The following is a 24,406-nucleotide window of genomic DNA, read 5'->3' as shown; positions in this document are numbered from 1 at the left end:
AAAATTGGGGAGGGACTGATTGTGTGTCAGAGGACATTGCAAAGGAATTTATGAGAAATGGATAACAATGTAAGGAGGACAATAGTCAAGAAAGAGCTCTGCTTCAGTTCGGATTGTACAAGAGGGAGTTGATTCCAGCAAACCCGAGTGGGGCTTCCTGTTAGTCAGGTGGTTTCAGTGCCCCACTTTCACAGCTTAGTTCTATTGTCTCTCCCTTTTACGGGCTTCCCCTGTCTTTCCGTTTGTCTGTCGCCACACACTCTCATACACTGCGCGCTCTCCGCTCCGCCTCTGTGTTGGCCCCAGAGCGTGGATGCTGACTGATGCAGGCCGGTGATGCGGGCCGCAGCTGGGTTCGATTGCAGCTGTTTATTTAATTGAAACATGAGAGAATCCCATTGGTGCAAAAGCGAGGGAAGACACAAATTCTATTTATAGGCTCGAACACAGATGCGTGCACACACACCTCCACATCCCGGGAAAGCTGAGCAGAGGAGACAGGCCAGGTGGCTCCCTTTTGTCTCTGGCGAACAGGCTGCACTTTCCATTGAATGGCAGTGTGTAGGTGACACTCCTATCCAAATTTGTTCTTGTAAAAATGCTGGTGGCTTTATCTTGCCAGGGACACCATTTTAGCACCCTTAAAATACCAATGGGGATAATCGTTACTAGGGCTGAACGATTTTGAAAAACTAATCTCATTGCCAACCCCCCACTAACTCCTGCAATATTGTGTTTGTGCTTTAATATGATTTTATTTCAAGGTGGTTTTTCCATGTCATTTTGTAACAAACACAAGCAATACATTCATGTATGTATTACAATAAGCAATATCAGATTCTCAACCTTTTTTCAATAACGTACCCCCTGTGAAATGTTTATCATCCAACTACCCTTAAGCCAGTGCAAATAATTTTTTAAGGGGAAAAAAACGACTTAAAACTGAGTGCGGTACCATCAGGCTCTGATTTAGGGAACTTTTGAACTCTTTGTAGTGTTGGGGTTGAAAATATTTGGAAATCAAAATTATAAATGAAGAAAAATAATTATCTGAATTACAAATAAAGATTTATGTACAAAAAAAATATTGTCAACATAAAGTGTCCTCCTTTAGGTTTAGATCTGTTCTAAAATCAAATCATTAACTTGTTTGCAATAAAAGCATACATTTGTGAAAAAAAATCTCAATATCTAAATTTGTATTTTATTTAAAATAATTAACAATAATGGTGTGGCGTTGCGGTTCAAAACGGACCACTAAAGATTTATGGTAGGATAAAGACAGAAAGTCAATTCTTTTTCATAAAAACAACTTTATTTTAACCAGAATTGGAAATGCAAATTTAAAACTAAACCAAAATCTGAACATTGAAGAACAATATCATGTCAAGCCAGGTTTTAATTGTTGTGTGCGTTTGTGTACTTGCATGAATCACAATATGTGACGCTTGCCTACAGTGTACATTTCTTGAATGTGTGGCAAATGCTGCTGGTTTTCCTGTCATTGTTGGAGGCCCACCGCTTTCTCTTTCCTCTCCCCTGGTTGCCTGGTTCCTATCCCAACCAGCTCACAACAAACAATCTTCTCCTTTCCACGATGGTCATCTCAAACGTAATCTTCTGAAGAGGTTTTGGAAAGAATGTAGCCAATAAGAATTTGTCAGGCCTGGAAAAACACGACTTCATTTATCGAACCATAAGTAGCAGTAGCAATCATGTGGCAGGCCTAACAAACGGGTCATAGATGAATCAACCTAAGTTGGGTTCAAAGTTTAATGATGTTTATGGTATATTACAGTGATTTATCAAGCGCCATCAGCATGGACTGCTGTGGTAACAATAGGCTTGTAGGTTATGATTCATGTTGTGCCGACACTATCCTAAAAATCCAAATTACAGGCAGATTTGCTGTTTTTGTGGCATATTTCATTTCAGGTTGCCAATTTTTTTTTTTTCTTTTTAACTGGTTAAACACACAAAACACATTGGTGCCTTTTGTTATGCACATACGGTATGTGATTGTTTAATCTACCTATGACTGACTGTCCTGTTGAAAGTACCTTCCCAACGTCCTCAAAACCATTTGCATCCTAATTTGGGTAAGAACTGGCACTGGCGGTGGAGTGGTAGTTTACTAAAAGAGAACAAGCCAATAAAGATCAGACAGATATGTTCCAGGCTGCTCAGTTTTCACACCGCAATAGAAGAAAATGGAACAAGACCAGAAGTATTTAGACATGGTCTTGATGCGTTAGAATGACCTGGCCTTAGTTAATGATGGTAAATGATTAACTTGGAACTTTGCTTCCTTATTAGATTGATGAGTAACACCGTTTAGGACATAAACCCCAAAAAACATTACCAATGTAGCGTCTTAACCTCTAATCATAGCCTTGTAAAGTTGCTTTTCTTGTCAAGTTTTATAGCCATGTTAAGTTATTACTGCCTTGTGGAAACTATGGTGAAATGGTGTGTTTGCATTCTACATTTCATACTAAGAGTGTTTATGATCAGATTTCTATAGCAAAACTTGTGCTCATATGATGGCACACTGATGACTTATTGCATTTATCAAGCAGAACATATTCAGCCCAGAGGCCTCTGGCTATCCCTCTCTCGTCTGCCTCACAAGGTTCTTTTGCAAATGACAATGGTCACAGGAATGTCAAAATAGAGATAATGTACGGAATGCGTAATCAAAAGTCTTACAGACGCCTTTTTTTTTTTAAATTAAATATTTCAACTGGCACCCCTAATAACAAATACAACATGGCTTTAAAGGACAACATAGTGAGTTTAATGGATGCCATTTTAATCACTCTAATTCTTGTGGCTGGAGCATGAAAGGCTAGTGTTTGACATTTTCACTGCAGTTGCTATGGTTCCCGCAGGGCTTATTCGCAACGAAGACTAACTCTTATTTCTTGTCACTGCAACCATAGAAACCTGCTATCCTCGCTCCCATGATGACCTGGGCAAACATCCCAAAGGATACTGCAGTAGCAGCCATTTGTGCCTAACACCCAGCCTCTTGTTTAGGAGGGCAAACTGGACTTTTTAGACCTTCACTTCACCTGCTCTTTGTCAAAGTGGAGCTAAATTGTTGTTTTTGCGACCAGCTAAACGACAGCATGCTGGAGTAGTACACTTCTAAATGTATGTGCGCAGACCAAGGACATGTGACTCAAAATTTCATTGTTAATACAGTTTTGAGTTAAACATCAATAGCGCACGGGTTCATTGCACTCTGAGTCAGTCCGAGGCATGAGCAATCCTCTTAAAGCCTTTCACCGACCGTGCACGTGCATGGACACGCAACCGGAAGGATATATGAGGTACATAACTGGCCGGTGACACTGGAAACTTGGGCCTCGCTCACACCAAATGGGGACCACCGGCGCCACAGAATGTATTCAGATATCCGGCCCTTAAAGGATTCGAAAACCACAATTACCAATGTGAACTGCTCGCACGTCAACAGTATTTTCCATTGTTTGCTTTAAGCGAAATGGACTCGTGTGATGGGTTATTGTCGTGCAAAATGATTAAGTTCCTCTTCATCTATATCACTGGTGTCAAACTCAAGGCCCGGGGGCCAGATACGGCCCGCCACATCGTTTTATGTGGCCCGCGAAGACAAATTGTGCATCAAATTCGTGTCATTACTAGAATTGCAAATTGTCTTCACTTTTAATATTTTTTTTCTTTAAATATTTGACCGGTTTTTATTCGTCTGATTTGAAAACGAGTTATTTGTCAGTTTGTTTTGTAGCTTTTACTGTATATAATATGAGGTGCTCATACATTTATTTGGGGTGACAGTCATAATGGCCCTCCGAAAGAAGCTACGACTACAATGCGGCCCTTGAAAAAAAATGAGTTTGACACCCCTGATCTATATATTTCTCACAGAATCTTGAAGGTTCTGTGCTAACTCTGAGTGCTATGTCAAACTGTTCATAATTCCTCCTACCTTAACGAAGGCCCCAGTTTCAACCAACAAAAAATAGTCTCCATTGAAAGTAGGGATGCACCGAAAATTCGGCCACCGAAAAGTTTCGGCCGAAAATGACCCAAAAGTGCATTTTCGGTTTTTGGCCGAAAGACCTAAATCACCGAAACAACACGGCCGAAACTTGTGATGACGTGAGCAAACAGCGCAGCCAGCACGCGGGAAAACGGGATAAGAGCCAGCATGTCTGCGGTGTGGACTGATTTCACTATCTCAGAGAAAGATCCACGGATAGCGATTTGCAAAACATGCAATGCTGAAATTTCAAGAGGGGGTGCATCTGCAAAAAGTTTCTCCACGTCGGGTTTAATTCATCACCTGAAATCCAAACATCCCGATCGCCATTCTGAATATGAGAAGAAGGCGACACAGAAAAGGAAACTGACACCGAGCACGCCCACTCCGTCTGTGGCGGATGTTTTTATAAGAGAACATATTTAATTTTACAGTCTTTCAGCAGGCCAGTCAGTCATAAGCCTGTAAATTATTATTTAATGTACACATGAGTGGGGTCAAGTTAAACATTTTATTTTTATTTTATTTTTGAATTTGAATTTATATTGTGCATTGTTGTAATGTCAGTGCTAAATAAATATTTTCATACTTTTGTAACTGGTTTATTGCAATGCCTTGATTTTAGTGAGGTTAGTACACATGTAGCCATAAATGCTGTGGTTCTAATAACTGACATAATCATTTCTTTCGGTGTTTCGGTTTTCGGTTTTCGGCCTTGGTTTCCTCATTTTTGGTTTTCGGTTTCGGCCAAGAATTCTTATTTCGGTGCATCCCTAATTGAAAGTATGGAGTTATATTGGTGATAATCAGATTTATTTTTGCCAAACATCTTTTGAACCATGTATAGAAGTTCCCTCATCCATTTAGGAAATTTCAAGTATCTACAAAACGTAGCTGGCCAAGCCCATAGCCCAGACATGTGAAAGGTTGGGGGATTTCTGTCACATGTTTTAATCAGCCAGTACTTGCCAGGAATTCCTGCCGCTTCTCCAGTGTTGCTGTTGGCCTCTTAGCAGTTCTCTGACAAGATTTCTTTCGCATCTTTTCATCAACTTTGGAGAGACGCCTAGCTCTTGGTAGTGTTACTGTTGTGCCATATTTTCCCCACTTGACGATGACTGTCTTTGCTGTGTTCCAAGGGTATATTAGTATAGTATATTATATGCCTTGGAAATTGATTTATACTGAAATAATGTCAAAAACAGCAAAGAAGGACTGAACTTTTTAAAGTGTCAATCAGGAGCCCTTTAAATAGTGCCAGGGAACTTCCATTTAACACAAGTTGGAATGTGATTGGTTAATTGTAAACAGCAATTTCCAAACATATCATGTTTTTAAACAAGCCTCCAAACAATAACTCCTTGTTTTTATTTTTGAAAACAGGTTGTGAAAAAGGTTGCGAGGCAGTTCACATCCGTAAACCGACACTCTGGGAGGCTATTTGGACGTTCTGGAAAGAAATTCAAACGGAAGCAGTTCAACAGCTGTATGAATTACCAAGCTGCTACCAAATGAGGTCATTGTTAAAATGTTACTTAACCTGTTAAGATACATATTTTTGAGCTTTCGGTTTCAGCAAATACAACCTGCCAATGCTACATATTCGACAGATGACTATTTCAAGTTCTATCAAACTTCTAAAACGTCTTGAAACACTGCAGTGTATAATAATTGGGAATAAAATCGTATATTTTTGAAAACAAGCACTGCTATCATTGGAAGGCTTGTTTAAAAACAGTCTCTAAATGTTGATACTCAGAAAAATAAAATTTTAAGAATATAGAATTTATATATATCCACTGGATAACTGCTAACCTTTTTGCCTATTTAACTAAATTTAAAAAAGATCTCTCGCCCTCTATAAACACAGTAGTATGTACGTACATCTATTTTTACTCAATACCGTTAAGCATCGTTTGATACATTCGTTCTCGTAATCCCCTTGTGCAAAATGTGCCTCCAACTATGAAACTTCCTCCAGTTTCATCACGGGTTTTACAACCCAAATTCCCCAACTCTGTGCAAAGGCAACCTTGCAGCATCTTTTAGTTCCTCATAGTAGTAGTGTCTGTAAGATGACACTCGTCCAACCACTATTATCAAGATCTCTTACCACGGACAGATGGTGTGGCCGAGTGCACTAGAGGTGATCTAGGAAAGAGGCGGGCCGCTGTTTGTACTGGTCTACGTGTAGAGTTGAGGGGGGAGTGCAAGGGTGGGCTGAAAGCTCTTATGTTCACGTTCTAATCATTTATGTAACCTAATCATCCTGAGGAGAATCCCAGTCTTTGTTGACTTGGCCTGGAGCTGCCTTTGTTACTGAGATTGTTACCATGGTAACAGTGGTCTTGTGTTTGAGGTCAAACTGACCCGTAAATGAGCTGGCATATATCCCAGGTGATGAGGCCAGTAATGTATAAACCCAATGCATGGGATGATAGCAATGTGATAACTGTATGTCGAGCTGATTAAAAAACAAAATTCCATATGTACAAGTCACTTCTGAGCTCTCTGCTGAGGCTGTTATGTGCACAGAGCATCATTGAGCTAGTTGTGCAACAAAACCTATAAAAGATGACCCTCGACCCTCCCCCCATATCTACTCTGCCTGCCACTTTCCAATTGCATGGACTGTTTGGGGAAGGTGTGGAGACTTGACACCCAATCATCCAAATTAGAGAGCTGGGATATGCATGGATGGATCTGGCAATGTAACAAGATCAACACCTTGTATTGGCCATGGCAGCAAACACAAACAATTAGTTGAGTTCTTGGAAGATTCATGTATAAGATACCCTGGAGACCGCTTAGAAAATTCAAGAATCATAATAGAATAATAGACAAAGCTGATTTTCATCAGCATTATGGTAAAATTCACATTCAGTGGTTGGTCATTAGCTCCCTTATTATTTTTATACATGCATCCTCCCCCTACAAACACTTCAGCTCCTAATGTGCAGTGTAAAAAATACTTTTTTTACCTGCTGTACTCCGATTCTGTGTCCACAGCAGAAATGTAACTGAGATTAGCCGATCAATCGAATGATCCCTTTAGGACAAGTTTATGAAAATGTTAAAAAATGAAAGAACAGGAGCAAAGCTTGGGAAATTAAGCCCTCCCACAATCGCAATGTGCTGTATATGTAAAAGAAACAATTGTATTTGTTCATACTTGACTAAATACTTGAATCTTTAGTGAGGCTGATACAAACTTTGTTAATTAAGTTCTATGGATATTTTTAGATCTTTAAAAGACTCCAATATATGGTATTTTAATATTTATATTGACAACATATAGAATGAATAAAGAAATTCCTTAGAGGAATTTAGGTTGCGGATATAAACAATTGTGACCACAAAATGTGGCAAACAAGCAGTAAAATACAAGAGCATTACCTGCATGTGTCAGACGACATTCTTTACGTTGTCTGTTTACACAGTGTGTACCGTGGGTCTTTCCTGAGCATTTCATGTACCGTAGCAGCAGTCCAGCTATTACCATAATGTGGAGAATGTTCTGGGTACCCACCCGCCAAATACAAAAGCCAGCGGAAATGAGCCGACAGAAGGGAGATGCAGAGCCCCTGCAAGAATGAATCATTATTTGGTGGCCCCAGTCCTGCCAGAAATCTGTCACCATCCTGTAAGATGGCAAACAGGTTTTCCAACAGTCAAAACAAGAACATTCCATGGAGTAGTATTCTGCAATGAAAGTGTCATGTCTGCAATTGATCATGTGCCAATTGGATTTATTTCCGCCTAAACAAGTGTTCAAGTGTCAGCTTTGTGCCAACAATTGATACAGTATACATACTTGACCACAAACTATTAGACTCCCTTTAGATAAGGACATTAGTAACCCAGTGATCAATAATTATGGTAGATTTACATACAGTACATGTATCTAAACATTTTGTAAATGTGTGCCATGTACATTCTGTGACTATTGACAGACAGGACACGGAAGTCAAAAAATAGTCTATACAAATAAAAATTCAAAGGAATAACAGAGTACAGAGATGGATGCAGAATACAAAAAATACTCTGGAAAAACAGCAGGGCTACATACAAATGAAGATGGAAGAAAGCTTAGTCTGACAACGTCTTTCGAAGCAACTCCAGCTTAAATAGTGTTGCCTCGCTCACGGTTCACCTTTCATGACCTTTGTTTAGCAGATTTTGTCAGCACATCATTGGAAGAAAAAAAAAATTTGAATAACGCACTATTATACTGTTCTAAACAAAATAATTGTTTAAAAACTTGTGTGGAGCAACAAGGCATTTTGATTAGGGATGCACCGAAAATTCGGCCACCGAAAATTTTCGGCCGAAAATGACCCAAAAGTGCATTTTCGGTTTTTGGCCGAAAGACCTAAATCACCGAAACAACACGGCCGAAACTTGTGATGACGTAAGCAAACAGCGCAGCCAGCACGCGGGAAAACGGGATAAGAGCCAGCATGTCTGCGGTGTGGACTGATTTCACTATCTCAGAGAAAGACCCACGGATAGCGATTTGCAAAACATGCAATGCTGAAATTTCAATCTGCAAAAAGTTTCTCCACGTCGGGTTTAATTCATCACCTGAAATCCAAACATCCCGATCGCCGTTCTGAATATGAGAAGAAGGCGACACAGAAAAGGAAACTGACACCGAGCACGCCCACTCCGTCTGTGGCGGACGTTTTTGAAAAGGCAAGTTAAGTTTGTGCATCCACAATTCTTGGTGGATTTGTTGTTGATAAAGGCTATGGTAACCATTGTTTTGATACACTTTTATGTTGTACACACAGAACAAAATGTAAAAGGCACTTGACTTATGCACTTTGTGTTTTTATAAGAGAACATATTTAATTTTACAGTCTTTCAGCAGGCCAGTCAGTTATAAGCCTGTAAATTATTATTTAATGTACACGAGTGGGGTCAAGTTAAACATTTTATTTTTATTTTATTTTTGAATTTTCATTTATATTGTGCATTGTTGTAATGTCAGTGCTAAATAAATATTCTCATACTTTTGTAACTGGTTTATTGCAATGCCTTGATTTTAGTGAGGTTAGTACACATGTAGCCATAAATGCTGTGGTTCTAATAACTGACATAATCATTTCTTTCGGTGTTTCGGTTTTCGGTTTTCGGCCTTGGTTTCCTCATTTTTGGTTTTCGGTTTCGGCCAAGAATTTTTATTTCGGTGCATCCCTAATTTTGATATATTTGTATTTTCAATTGGTGCAGAAATAATATTGAGTACAGCAACTTGTCAGTTCCGTTAACCTCGCTTTTCGTTTTTTTCCCCCCACATCTCTTGGTGCAGGCTATTTTTTGCTCATTGATGCAGTCAATAGCGACAGCTGAGAAGACTTGAGTTTGTGCTCGGAAAAGAGAGTGCATTTCTCCATCTCGCTCTCTGTCTAACGCACACACAAATAGTTGCAATCTGTCTACCTCATTCCATTTTTCACGCTCCCTCCCTCTGATCTGTTTTTTTACCATTTGCTTACAGCAGAGGAAAAAAACAAAGGGTCCTGGCACCACTGCAGTGTCCATGTGCAAGCTTTCAGCGCATCTGGTCTCTGTGCCGTGTAACGTCTCAGCAGACATGATGACTCAGGGGAGGGGTCGCAAATGCACACTGTAAGCTGATAAGCACACATGGACTGTGGTGCAGCAGAGTATTCGGGGGCTGAGCAGATACTGTGTCCCTGCTCTGATGGGTGCTTGTTATTTATCACACTGCAGTCTATATTTTAATTGCACTTCACCTCACAACATACTACAGCAGGGGTGCCCAAGTTTGGTGCTCGAGAGCCCCTTTTTTAGCTTGTTTGAAGTGTCCCTCCTCTAACATTCAAATCATCAGAATCGTTATCAGGCTTCTGCAAAGCCTACTTGAACCAGCACCCTTAAAACTGTTGTTTTCAACCCAACATGTTTCAGGGTGTGGTGTGTTTGAGGAGGAAAACATAAAATGGGCTCGGTAGAGCCTCTCAATGGGCTCCCCTGACACACAGTATCCAAATTTCTTTTGTTCTGATCTGAGTTGAGTCACTGACATCATATAGCACTCGTATCTCAAGTTTGCGATCTCAAGTGAACACAAAGCAAATCGGAAAAACTCGTAAAACTTGTAGTTTGTGCCGCAACTCTAATGCCTAGTCTTGCTGCAGTTTCACTTTGTGATTATGACGTACTGTCAGTGAGTCATGAAGTATATTTCGCCATACGAAACTGGGAACTCCACAAACGTGCTTGCATTTTTCCTGGCAAAGTCACTGAACGTGCTTATTGCTGTGATGACCCTGAAACTACTAATTTAAACACACAAGTAATGCACGTGATGGTGTCAGAAGCTTACTAGAACATGACGCTCGGCACTTTTATGGGTCCGGTACTTTGCTCAACTCAGTGGAAGTACCAAGGCAGGTGACAAATCAGGTTAAATAGCAATGCGACAATGTTCAAACGTTTAATTCACTAGTCCAAAAGCCAAATGCTGAAGTGGAGAAGGTAACTAAATGAATAATGAGATTAAAAATCTGTACTTGTAATAAAGAGCATTTGTCAAACATGGTGATATAAAATAGTTTTCAATTGTTCTGCTTGATTAGACAAAGTCCTGCACCGTACTACTAGAGACTTTGTGATTGTTGATTTTAAAGACAATGGGAGAGAACAAGGGCGAGATGCTTTAGATAAATGAAAATTGTATTAATGAATGAATGTGACCAGCCAAGAGAAAATGGCAAGCAAAAAAAAAGCAGGGGATGAGTATATTTTGGAGGCTCTCAGGAAGCAGGCCTGATGCCAGAGACTGTGATAAGTGCTGATGTCATATCTGGACTTTCAAACCTGTCAAAGGGACATCTGCTCAGAGTATCCGTCTCTTTGTTTTAATTTCCTCTATCGCCTGTATATATTGCACAGCCAATGTTTATGTAATTGCGGTGCTTTTGAATCCCTTCGCCATTGGGCCAGCTATGTTTTTTTTCTCATCAATGACTGTTTACATGCAGTCAATCAGTTAAGATCAAAAGTACGGTTTCTCAAACATTAGGAATAACGCGTTTACATGCCTGAACAGACAACGCTACACGCACGAAGCTACCCCAACTGAAACCACAACACACATTGACGCCATGACGCATATAGACGTCATTTCCTCTTCTACCATAAATGAAACACATTATATTCATTTCACTCACCACAGAAATAACGAAGTAGGTTTCGTCCTCGCTCCAAAAGTATGCTTTTCTGCTGCGTCTATGAGCATGACTGTTTCCACCGAGTTGAAGGACTTATACAGATACAGACGTATTTGTGTATATATACAGACTGTGCCATTTTCAGCATATAGACAGAAAATAATCTGGAGAAATCACTGTATTCAAGTTAAGCTTGAGGAGCCGCACATACAAGTACTTCCGTACTCCAAAGACCAAGATTCCTGGCGTGTAGAGTCAGGTCATGTGGAAAACACAAACCAATACCAACCCTACCAAGAGGGTAGAGAGAGAACCCTCTTGCTCTCTTGATTTATTTTTTTTTGCACACTTCCCTCTGAAGTGCCAGATGCATATGCTTAGTAAATTTGGTTGGTGCTGGTGATGATGCTCATCTCCTGATGATTTATGAGATGCTACTTGCTAATGGGTAGAAACAGAGCTGTTAAAGGGATGTCTTTACACCCCTGTACGTCTCGTGAGTGTGGTAGCCGAATGCCTGAGGTAGCGTTCTTCATTTCTAACATGAGATAAAAATCAAAATCCACTCGTTTTTATTCATCTCAGGGTCGGCCATTTTGCCAGTTGCCGTCGACTGAAAATGACATCGCAGTTGTCAGGTCTCAGGTCACGATCAATCACGGCTCGCCAGTTTTCTGAGGCTGAATGGATAATTTTTTATGCTTAATTCATATTCTACAAATGTGATATTAATCAGAATGCCGTGTTTGGACAAGTGGGAGCACATACAACACAATAAAGTGTATAATTGTTTTGGGTTGACTTCCCCTTTAAAAGAAGAAGACCCCTTCTATATATACAGGTGAAAACCAGAGGCAACCGGGGAAAAATTGCTTTTAAAATCTGTTATATTAATCAACCTTTTTTTTATTTTGTTAGGGTAACAAGGGTCAGACTTACAAGTTGGTCTTATTTAGAATTTTCTTGGATTCCCAAAATTCTGAAAAATGTCATTTCAAGTTTAAGCTACGACTCTTGATACTTGAATAGTCTCCCTTGCTCAATCACAATTTCACAGTTACAACTCATTTTAGTTGTGTTTTTCTTTCATTAAAATAACTCCAAAAGTTGACTTCTTTAGCCATTGTAGCATACTAGTATTCAGTTCCTTATTAACCACTACACACTTCCTCTTTGCTTGGGCGTTCAGTGTTGATACTGAATTATGGATTGAGGCATTTAAAAGATCATGGAAGAGAAATTCAGTTTCCAGCCGATAGTCTTAAATGTGTTAATCCAACATTTGAGGACGGAGGTTTGTTAGAAGTCTGGTTTGAATTTTTTACCGTAGTTTAGTTAACGTACTGACTGTGTGCCCAGTGCTGAAGGGTCTCAGAAGGACTCTCATGATCTCTTTATGACTGGCATGTGACTACTATTACGACTACTCATGTTAACCACATGAAGAAAGAATTACTTTTATAGACTTCCTTTGTGACTGGTGTCTTGTGATTATTGCGTGATCAATGCGGTCAATTCAAATTTTCTGATTTATCTCTATTCTCTGTCCATAATAATTTGAAATACTGGCGGTCTTCTGTTTTCCTGTGAAACCCAGTGAATTACAAAAAAAAAAAAAAAAATAGAAATAATTTTGAATTGGCAGATTTTGACACATCCTAAATTTTAAGTAAACACAGTAAGTGGCATTAGTTTTCCTGGTGATATTTATATGTTTCTTTTAATATTTTTTGCTCTATTTTTTCCCCTCTGAACTCATTACATTTCAAGACTTGTTCCCCCTCTGGCTGACTTGTACCCTTAATGCCATTTCATGCACATGTCTCCCAAAGTAAGCGCACAATGCCCCCCTGGGGAATGCTTTATCTGCACAATAAATGCTTACATAACCTTTACGTTACTTGTGACAGTGGTTGTGGGTGGGGATTGTGAACTTGGTACTTTTAAAGTTTAGCAGGCGCCAAAGGCCAGAATCAAGGTAAAAGACAGGATTATATTATATGATATCATCTGATTGGCCAACAGATACAGTATGGGCATTTTTTAACGATGCAGCAAGGAACTGCTCGGTAAACGTCCATTTTCTGGTTTTAAGCCAGTGAAATAGCTGGATGAAAAATTGGACAATACACAGATCTGAATCATACCTGCAGGTATTTATGCTGAATAGGTGTTCGCTCATAATATCATAACTTGCCAGTCAATCATTGATTGCTTCAGCAAAATTGGAGACTGTGTGCATTTTTACATTGATCCATGTGTGTGTGCGCGCACGCTTGTGTGTAGTGTTCACGTGTGTTTGTGTACATCGATCCACTCCAGCCTCAGGCTTTCTCGACATCACTTACAGAAGGTTAAAGGAGGCAATAACATGCTTGTCTCCTTTCAGGAAGATTAATAATAGTTCATTTCTGACTAATGGTGGCATATTTCATGTGCTTGTTTAAAAAGAAGCTTTATCAGAAATGCAGAACAACATATCCTAAACATCCTCTGGAAATCAATACATTAGGAGTTTTGTGCTCATGTGTTGCGTAGTCAACGATTTACTTTCCCGTAAGATATTGAAATAGGATGTGGCCAATTTAAAGTGTCACTTTGCCGATGGGTGTCATTAGTTTAGGTTTGACTCTGATGTAACACGCATTCAGTGTTCACTGGGAATAGTGACAGTCATGTTGCTTTACTTCCTGGGTGTGTGTGGACATCACTGATATCCAGCGGCGGTAAAAATGGCCCGTTTCTCAGAGTGACAGCTTTAATCCCTGAAACCTGGGAGTGCATGTATAGGGAGTATGCTTGTGTCACCGCATGTTTGCATGCAGGGAGGAAAAAGTGCCTTTCAGCTCTTATCAGTGAGCCAGCAGAGTGGGGCCGATCACCTAGCACTGCTGAGCTATCAATGTGGAGTTAATTGCCTTTCAGTGGAAAAATGAAGGTGGGGTTGCGGGGCAGTGAGTGGGGGAGGGGTCATTTTGTTTACCTGGTAGTTTGGCTTTTTCGGGTTTTGATGAACCCTTGTTCCAGCGCAAATCGCAGTGCCATAAACCAGCGGCCAATCCTTTTAGATTATTCAATGTGGGTACAAACAGATTTACTACAACGTGTTGGAAATGACATTACGCAAGCAGCGAAGGAGAGAGAGAGATGAAGGCGATAAAGGTGATAAAGAAGGGATGGGCAGACAGGTGGAGTGGTGCTTTGGCATGTGGACTGTGTGTTCTGTCCAAACTATAGCACGCAAGGTCGTTCAAGGTCTACTTTTATGCGAGATAGGATTGTGTAGTCAATCATCATGTAGTACAGTGGAACCACGGTTTTTCAAGATTACTCTTCGACAAACTTTGACAAAAAGGGAATTCTCTGAAAGTATTGAAGATATATATTTTCATGAATAGCTAGTTTCGCATACATAAAACAGTACAGTAAAGGCTTTATGTATTTATTGATGTCGGCAGTTAGCTAACTCTTTATTGTTGTTCCTCACTTTGCGATCTCATTTCTTTTCTCATTTTTTACTCCTGCAACATCAGTTTCTTTGATTTTTTTTTTTTTTTCTTCATCAGGATGGAACTGATTGGGACACTGGATTTCCCACAAAGTGTGCCAAAATCAGACGCGTTCACACTAGTTTCGTACCTCGCTAGAAGTTCTTACTTTGATTCTATCGTACTGTGTGTGTAAGTTTCTTCATTAAAGGGAACGCAGCGCTTTGTTTGGCCCGATTATATCTTATTTAGCAGTTGTATTCGATAAACAAGAGCAATAACAGTGGAATACATTACAGAATGCTTGGGAAAAACACGCAGAATGATGCTCACTGAACGAGAAACAAGGTTCAGACTGAGTCCCGAACACATTGGAGGCTTTGTGCTGGCGCTCAATTCCAGGAAATGAGTGGCCGAGTTACATAGTGTTTGTATAAAAACTGAGCCAATTTACAAAATCTGAATTGAATTGAAAAATTGAATTGTACAAAAACACAGAAACCGAGATGCCATTGCATAATACAATTTGATCACGTCCCTTCAATTAAGTCAAGAATCTATGTTCAGTACAGTAGTAAGCATGCGCATCCGTTTACCAGTACCGTCTGGCACAAGCGACTTTCTGTTGTCGACTGCCGCATTTTCTTCCTCTGAATGCAAGGTCTCTTGTGTCTAATTGCATTTGTCACTGTTTGTAGCCTCCAATGCCTTGCACTCTCCATTACTTCATTCCATGGTGATGTGTCTCTGCTGCTTTGCTCTAAATTGAATCAACACTATCTGTCTGCTGTAAGAGAATTTCCCGCAATCTCAACCGACCCTTGAAAGAATACAGTCACTGTCCTTTTGGAGAGGAGCAGCCACAATTTTTCAAGGCAACGTTACACTGACCAGGCCTTTTTCTTTGCTTACAGTGTAGCGGAACTTTGCAGTATGATGCTGCAGTCACTACAAATGGACATTAAAACCTATTTGTAGTTTATTTGACGATTGAGAATTATGGCAGATTTGTGGAATTGATCGATTACCGTATTTTCCGCACTATAAGGCGCACCAGATTATAAGGCGCACCTTCAGTGAATGGCCCATTTTAAAACTTTGTCCATATATAAGGCGCACCTTCAATGAATGGCCCATTTTAAAACTTTGTCCATGTCCATGACTTTAATGTGCGAGCGCCGGAAGTACACAACATTTAAATGTTACACGCACAGTATTCATACAATGTTGTATATCCGTATTCATAATTTTCAAACTTGAGTAAAATGCCAAGTGTCCATCCCTAGCATTCACATATATGTAGCAGCAGGAGAACTATCTCCTTTTGCTTCACAAGCATGGGAAGGACAAGAAGGTTGGTGCCTGCAAGACTGGGTCACATGCCAGAAGTCTCTGAGCAATTTTCCATCATATGGCTCCACAGTGTCATCAGCGAGAGAGATTGCACGCATCCATGTCAGAGAGACCACCATTATCAGACATTTTAACGGTGATGCTCAAGGAGTTTGTCATGAATGATGTAGTTTTCATAAGAGTTCTTTGATACCCGTTGAATGCTGCTAGCTTCTGCTAAATTCACTGTGTAACCATGAGTGTCTAGTCCTGTAAGCTAGGTACTTTGTGCTGAACAAGATGAATGTGATGGAAACGGTAATACAATTACCGATGACAAATCACATCCAGTGGATTTATAGCTCAGCGGTATTACTCACACGCGCATGCACAAATACATGGACTTGCATTCATTGAGGGGTGTGCATCATGTTGGGATTGCTTGGTCTGGATTAGTGGTGGAGGGATTGTGCTGAATCGCAGGTTCACAGAGGAAGCAATTCAGCAGTGTTGTGCTAGCATGTTTTTCCCCAGTGAAACAACAAATAAAAGAAGTCAAAATATGATTCAAAGAGTTGTGGCCAAGCGGTCTCAGCTCCCACTTGTTATGAGCCTGTTTTTGAGAAAGTCATGTAGTACCTAGTCATAGGATGCTGATGATCTGATATTGGAATTCAGATGACGGAGACAAAAACAAAAGTTCTTACTTTGCTGTTCCACTGAATCTTTAACAATTTGCCAGGGTAATTTTCACTCACAGTCTGGTGACTTTCCAGTCACGGTAACATCATGTGTTCAACCTGTCATAAAGAGTCAAGAGAGGGAGGTGTCCCCGTTGTAAATGATTTACTGCTTGTTGATCCACCTGTAAGACTAAAGACCTGCCTTCCTGTTTTTTCCACCACTTGGCACGATGATCTCATGCTTGCAGTATTTACAGTGAAAATGTACAAAAAACTGTTTTGTCTTTTCTCTAGTTAGTTTTTTTTCCATTATAAATCATCATTGGTGACTCACAGTCAGATGAATTGTGTTGCCTAACAAGGGACCACATTGCAATACATTACGAAAGGAGCCGGTCAATTTGTGTAGAGTTCAGTTTCCTCCTTATTGTGCCCCCCCGCTGTCTTCATCGCTGATTAAGATTGTAGTTGTTGACTTGTTAAATATTAGAAGGGAAATGATTTACAATCCAAACTTTGCTGCACACTAGAATGATCAGAAACGTTTTACTTACCCTGTTTAAATAACACTTAGATCATGTTTAATGGTTCTCCGACTTGTAACGAGGATAGTACTGTTAAATATTAGCAGAAAATAGTAATGAGAAGAAATGATTTACAATACCGGATGGATCAAGCTCATGCTCAGCACACCTTTGTACGAACTTTACTGCATGCTAGAATGATCATAAAAGTTTTACTTAAATATTTGTTGGTGTTTAACGTGCTCTTTGGTCAAGTCTTTTTCAGTTACAGACATTGTTTAAAGTTAGGAATGAGTTCCTAACTTGAATGAGTTTTTCTTTTCTCTGCCTGCCAAAATGTTAACAAATGAAAACAATATAATACAGTATGTATATAGTTTCTGATGTCTGTGGGACGGCAGCATCAGTTCTTGGAAAATGTGCTAAGACTAAACACATGGACTGGAAACTCAAACCTAAAGTTTGTCTTTGTCTCTTTCCAAAGTGAACGAGTACGTGTTCATGGTCCAAGCTAGAGGGATCCGGATCAGAGAAAATGTGAAGAATATCGGTGCTCAGGTCCTGGAGCAGGTGGTGAGGGGTGCCTACAGCAATGGCACAGGTATTTGACAAATCTCTCTACCCTGAAGCCCATCAGGAGTGGACGGCCCATGCACAAATAATTGTGTAAAGACAAGGATTGACAATTTTGCCTTTTCCAGATTACTCTTATGACTTCAACATGAGCGAGAGTGATGCTCCTCCCACTGCATACCTCCCTGAGGGCTTCACGTACCTCCCCTCACAAGTTTGCCCTGAGAAGCTGCCCTCCATGAGTAAGTTCATTGTTGAGTTTGTTTTATTTTTCCTCAAACACACATTGTTCGGGTTATCTTTTCTTGCCACTTAGCCCAATCCGTTCTTTCTGGTGTTTTTTGGGTGTCATAAATATCAATCTCTCATTACTCTCTCTAAAAAATACCTCTTGAACACTGTAACATTTTTTCCCTATTGAGTTGCAATTATAGTGTTTTAATGTCAGGTTTGATTGATGATTAATACAAATGTTGTCATTGCATGGAATAACTTAATGTGCCTGATTATGCTTCAGAGTGCTCAAGCGTTTCAATCACTTTGCTCTCATTCCCTCCTACGTGCTCATTCACTAACCACCTTTTGTAATCATTAACGCATATTGCTTTTTGTCGTTTTTATTTCCACTGTTTCATATTATACAAAACTTTTTTGTTTTTTTTTTGTTTTTTTTGCCTGCAAACACAGAGGGTAGGTTGGAGGTGAATATGACTGAAGTGTCACTGGAGGATGTGGAGAGATCACTGCTGCAAGAAGAAACAACTTTGGCCTCAGGAGGCCACTGGAAGCCCAAAGACTGTTTACCTCGCTGGAAGGTATGTCACCACACTCTGCGGGGGAGCATTCACCAAAATGCATGCATAAAATAGTCGGCCCTTGATGAGCACACTTGATTTTCTCTGAATGATAATTTCAAGTTGACATGCAGAAGAAGGGTGTGCCTGTGAATATTTTTTGTTCATCCCCGTCATCGATTTCTCTGCGATTTTTCAATCAATTTCCTGGTTGCTTTAGTGGGTTTTTCCATTGATGAAACAAAGAGGTCTACTATTTGCTTGTAACCAGCAATCCTGCATGCCATACGTCTGTTCTATTAATTAATTTGCCCCGAGAGTGTACGAAAAACAAATATTTACGTTCACTCTCCAATTGAACAAGCTTGGCTCTCTCAACTAACAAGCCAACAAGTGCTTTTTGTTCATGTGACTTTTGTTTGCTTTGTATTCATTTTCAAAGGAAGCTCAAAATGCAGTTCTAAATACCTACGTGCAAACCCATGTCAAAACAATAACGCAGTTTTCGACCGAAACTGCCTTGCTTCATATGCACAAATGAGGTTTCAAATGTTTCTCTTGTTGCAAGCACACCTGCATGTTAAGTCATGTCTCTTTGGTTGCCTTAGGTGGCAATCTTAGTCCCATTCAGGAACCGACACGAGCACCTTCCTATCCTCCTGAGACATCTGGTGCCAGTGCTGCAGAAACAGAGGCTCCAGTTTGGATTTTATGTCATAGAGCAGGTATTTTTCAGCTTTACTACCAAACATTTAGCAACGCGATAAGACTTCTCAAAATGATGCATACTTTGCCTAATGACAGACAGGAATTTGAAAATTGGAAGATAGATTCTGGAGAAATTTAGTTTTTTTTTTCCATCCATCTATCCATTTTACTTATCTTGTCAGACAAAAAATGGCCTTTCTTGTAGTGTTATATCGCTCTATCAAATTTGGTCCAAATTGCCTTCAATATAGAGTAAAAGAGTTTAACTTGATGACTTGTCATCATTGACCATCTTCTCATCAACCTTTTGTCATGCTAGTTATGGCGGCATACACAGGAAGCCCGCCAACCTGTTTTCTGGGTTCAGTCATTTGACCTTTATGGCTAAATGCATTTTGTGGGGGATTTCAAAGGCCTTCATTTAAATTTCACGAGGATGACAGCCACTAGTCAGGTTGCTATAAATCCTCCCACAATGACCATGCACATATGCTCCTTCGCCACTTAAATATTTTCAATCCCACATTCAGGCCGGCACAGAGCCCTTCAACCGAGCCATGTTGTTCAATGTGGGCTACAAGGAGGCCATGAAGGATCTGGACTGGGACTGTCTGGTCTTCCATGATGTGGACCACCTCATGGAGAATGACAGGAACTACTATGGCTGCACAGACATGCCCAGACACTTTGCGGTCAAGCTTGACAAGTACTCATACATGTGAGTCCCAGATACGGTCTCCTCGGGGGGTCTCGAGTAAGTGCGGCTCATGTTTGATACTCATTTAATATACGTTTAATTGTTCCTCAAAGGCTTCCGTATAATGAGTTCTTTGGCGGTGTGAGCGGCCTGAGAGTGGGACAGTTCAATAAGATTAATGGATTTCCTAATGCGTTCTGGGGCTGGGGAGGAGAGGATGATGACCTTTGGAACAGGTAAGAACAGAGAGACACACAGAACATGTCCTATCAGAGTCTACAATTGCGGCAACCTGTCAATATAACATTAAGTATGTCCAAGAGCTGAACGAACCGCCTAATCTGGTTATGTACTTGTTTTTTTTTCCTCTCCATTTACCTTTGTCACACAGATTTGTCTTTCCACTGGCTTTGATCAGATGTAGCTGTACACACACAGCGCTGGTCTTTTATGACCAATTTCAATCGTGTACTCTACTTGTTTGTCTGTATTATGTTTCAAGCTGCGTGCATAGTCTTGACAGGCATACTATGAACATATGGTAATTAGTGTCACCAACGGAGCATTTATGCATCAATGAGCACCAAATGTGTTTGTAGAGTGCTGTTTGCCAATTACACCGTAAGCAGACCACACGGAGATCTGGGGCGGTACATGTCCATTCCACACCACCATCGCGGAGAGGTCCAGTTCCTGGGGAGGTCAGTGCCGTTGCATGCTAAACTCACTCATTCACACGCGCTCTGGTCCCCTCTAATTGGAACGAAGCTTAGGCTCATGTGAGCCAGTCACATGAGAAGCCCGAGCAATGACTTGAAGGGAATTCAAACTTGTCGGTTCAAGACTTTGCATGTGACATATTTCAAATCGCTCAGGACAGTCATCCTCACTGGGAAATTTCAAGTTGCATTCATTTCATTCAAATTGTTTGTAAATGTTATTTGTCCACCAATCCGTTTTACCCGAGCAATACATTGCCTTGAAATATGAGTTTAATTCGCTCCATGACTACACTAATATCTCAGATCATCTTTCTCCATTGAAATGAATGGAAATGCCATTAATCCGTTCCAACCCACCCCAAAAAAACGTTTTTTAAAAGGGGAAGTAAACCCCCATTTTTTTTCTTCAAGAATACAATAAAAGAATAAAACTGCACGTTAGAAATAAACTTAACGCAATCTTCTTCAGTTTGTGCATCATGATTAATTTATTGAAGCTCCTTCTGGTGTGCACGACTTAGCTACCAAGGTCCAGTATAATACAATCATTCCGCCACAAACCAAGAAGAGTTTCACCACTGCTGTAAGTACCTCAGTAAGCTATATAAACTTTTGTTGTTTTTTTCCATACAATAAAGAATATTTGCCTGTGCGTAATAAAGCTGGTAAACACTTTTTTTTTTTATTATTAAATCAGCGATGCAAGTAAACTTTTCTGCCCCTATTCTTTTCTCTCTAGCACATCAGTGTTTTATAATATAATAATATTAGGAGTAATCTAATCATATTTAATAATATAATTGTAATATATTTATGGTGCGGTTCAGTTGCAGGTGAAATGTTTTTCTGAATCATAGCTATAAATGGCAGAATCTGTATTGCACAAACTTTTATAGGTCAAACTCAAAAGCAAAAAAAAAAAAAAAAGAAAGGGAATTATCTCAAGATGTGCTCGAACAAAAGTCGACATTTCTGGAAATCATTGTCGAAAATATCTTCAGGAACACATAAAGCCATTTCAAAGTTGTCTAGTGAGATTTCGTCAAATGACAGCCCCTACCTCGAAAATCTTGGTGTTTCAAGGCGTCGCTGTAGTAGTCGAAGAAAAATATATTGAAACCCACCAACCTGATGAATTGTCTGATTGCTCTCGCAGGTATAGTCTTCTTCGCCATTCAAAGGAGAGGCAGAAAGTGGATGGCCTGAACAACTTAAACTACTCCCCCCTAGTGTCCAAGAGGCCTCTTTACACCAACATCACGGTCAGCTTGAGCAGAAATCTTGCACCTGTAGCCGACTACTGATGTAGGCAGAGCTGGACTGAGAACCACCCGGGAATCAAAAGTCTTCTGGGACATCAGCCATATCTCACCAGTTGCGGCACTGCTGAAAAGCGTTTTAGTTTGTTTGTGCTTTGTTTCTTTTGTGGGTATGCAAAAAAGAAAAAAAATACGGAGACTCAAAATACGCATTGGCTAAGTCATACAAGAAAATAAGGATAAACGCTGCACTTGTTTGTGCCACAGTCCACCACTTCACTCATCTGGGATTATCTAGTCTTCAGTGTCCACATGCCTTTTGCACCATTTTGGCCTTCAACACCCATCAAGTCATTAATTTCCTTCATTGAGTCTGCGATTAACTCATCCCTGCACTTCAGTTTACATTAGTTCTATAAAGTAGGCCATGAGACACACTTGCCACTCTTGCACGTGCGCAGCAGTTTGACTTAAAACGTGATGACGTGGTCTATTATTTTGCTTTTGCACTTCTTACTCCTTACATGAATGCAGTAGTCCTGTGAAAACATTTGCATGCACAAACACACACACATCTGCGAGCGCGCACTCACACAGACACACACACCTCTTACCACATGGAAGCTTGCAGCTGGTTCTGCAAAAGGTATGCCAAAATCTACAAATGAAGAGAACTATGAAGAGTGTTTTCAATCATCTACTATATGTGAGATAGTTTACGCTAAATTTAGAGTATATAAATACCTTGCTAATTTCTTACAGCTATATTTGACCCTGTGAACGTACCATTTGAAGACTGTGATATTTGTGTTTGCGTTGTCGCTTTGGGTGTACGTGGCTGCCAGCGAGGGAGTGGCTGTAGGTGGGAAAGCGTTGCTTGTCCTGTTAGCAATAAGCTGTAATATCACAGAGATGACTTTGGACCCGACTGCCTCATGATACAGATGCAATAGCCCAGGTGCTAGCGTATACTCTCATTGGACTACGGAGGCGGAAAGACTGCGTATGCGAAGGTTGCGGTCAGCGCACCTTTGGCTAAGTCAACACGCCACCCGATGAAAAAGGGCGTCTTCTCAGAACCTCTGCATGACCGCGTGCTTGTCTGGGAGTGTGTTAGCGAGCGAGAGCCTATGCAAATGGCTTGGATGGATCAAGTTGTCGTGTCATCAGAGTCGGAGTGACAGGATTGTCTTCAGACCCCATTTTGTTTGCCGGGTGTAATCACAGGCCGTTTTTTTTTTGTGATCGCCTCAGTTTTCATGATCTAACTAGATCACACTTGATTGCTGTCACTGTCCAGATGGTGTTTACAGAAGCTTTTGATTTATTTGTCTGATTGCATAGTCCCCCCCCCCCACTGTAAAACTTTAGTAATGTATTGATGCCTGCCTTCAGTAATATTATTTTAAAAGTAAAATCCTCTTTCATGCAGATCTGAATATTTAAGGCATCAGCTTCTATACCGTCGATGACCAACCCTGTCAGGTTGTGTTGTCGAGCAGCATGCGAGTCGAACATCGCTGATGTTCCACGAGTACACAGCTGTCAAGTAATTGCCCTTGTTTGATTTAAGTGTGCTCTGAATCGACCATCTCAATCTAAACATTTAAAAAAAAAACACACACACACACACACACACACACAGATACGCTCTCACTGGCTGCCGTCTCGTCACGAAGCTACTCCATTTCACTCATATCACCTTGTATGCATTTAAGATGTATGCGTGTTCTTTTGTGGGGGGAGGGTGGGCGATGAATTATTGTTGTTCCCACAGTGAGGCTGGACCTCTTTTTATTTATTTGATCCCTTATGGATTATTTTCTGTAATTGTTTTTCTTATTCTAATTTCTGCCGTTTGATGTGTGCTGATTATGACAAGATGTATGACAGGCCGTGTTAGACGCACTGAATCTTGTAGTCACGTGTATTTGTGTGGGGGTTGTGTGGTTCGGATCCTGTGTTTAAACCTGGGGAGCAGCTTTATTTCATCCAGACGCAAGGTCTGACCAAGTAGACCGGGACCCGTTTAAGATGGTGTGTGTTGATTTGCTCAGCAGACACGTCTGAGGACGCCATTTTGTGTGACAACCGCTGGAAGAGCAAGAAAGCCAATTACGTGTAAGCTCCTCATGGCTTTCATTGAGCACCTCCTTTTAGAGTGTTAATGGCGCTGACCTGCTTGATAGCTTCTCTTTCAGAAGTTTCCCATGCGCTTTTTCAAAACTATTCCAAGAACATTCCTATTAACTAATCCCAGTTGTAGATGTAAAACTACAACTCTTCCTTCATCTAAATATGAGGGAAAAAATCTATTTGGCAGTTCAGTCAAACCTTAGTTTTCATGAATCCATTCCAGACTAAAATGTAATCCCATAAAATCCAAAGCTAGATTTC

The 24,406-nt window shown here is 40.4% G+C and overlaps 1 protein-coding gene across 1 annotated transcript in view; it reads left to right on the top strand.

Moving 5' to 3' along the window:
• b4galt5 (UDP-Gal:betaGlcNAc beta 1,4- galactosyltransferase, polypeptide 5) overlaps positions 1 to 23,641 on the top strand; it is a 29,111-nt gene extending 5,470 nt beyond the window's left edge. The window contains exons 2-9 of the mRNA XM_037271144.1: positions 17,741 to 17,857; positions 17,958 to 18,071; positions 18,517 to 18,644; positions 19,232 to 19,348; positions 19,862 to 20,049; positions 20,142 to 20,264; positions 20,628 to 20,729; positions 21,907 to 23,641. Of these exons, the coding sequence (XP_037127039.1) occupies positions 17,741 to 17,857; positions 17,958 to 18,071; positions 18,517 to 18,644; positions 19,232 to 19,348; positions 19,862 to 20,049; positions 20,142 to 20,264; positions 20,628 to 20,729; positions 21,907 to 22,054 (1,037 nt within the window). The 3' untranslated portion in view covers positions 22,055 to 23,641. The remainder of the gene's footprint in view (positions 1 to 17,740; positions 17,858 to 17,957; positions 18,072 to 18,516; positions 18,645 to 19,231; positions 19,349 to 19,861; positions 20,050 to 20,141; positions 20,265 to 20,627; positions 20,730 to 21,906) is intronic.
• Positions 23,642 to 24,406: the final 765 nt, after the last annotated feature.

This window comes from Syngnathus acus, chromosome 2 (genome assembly GCF_901709675.1).
Source record: "Syngnathus acus chromosome 2, fSynAcu1.2, whole genome shotgun sequence".
Taxonomy (NCBI): domain Eukaryota; kingdom Metazoa; phylum Chordata; class Actinopteri; order Syngnathiformes; family Syngnathidae; genus Syngnathus; species Syngnathus acus.
The sequence above is the reverse complement of the archived record's forward strand: the minus strand, read 5'-3'. Positions and strand labels throughout refer to the sequence as shown.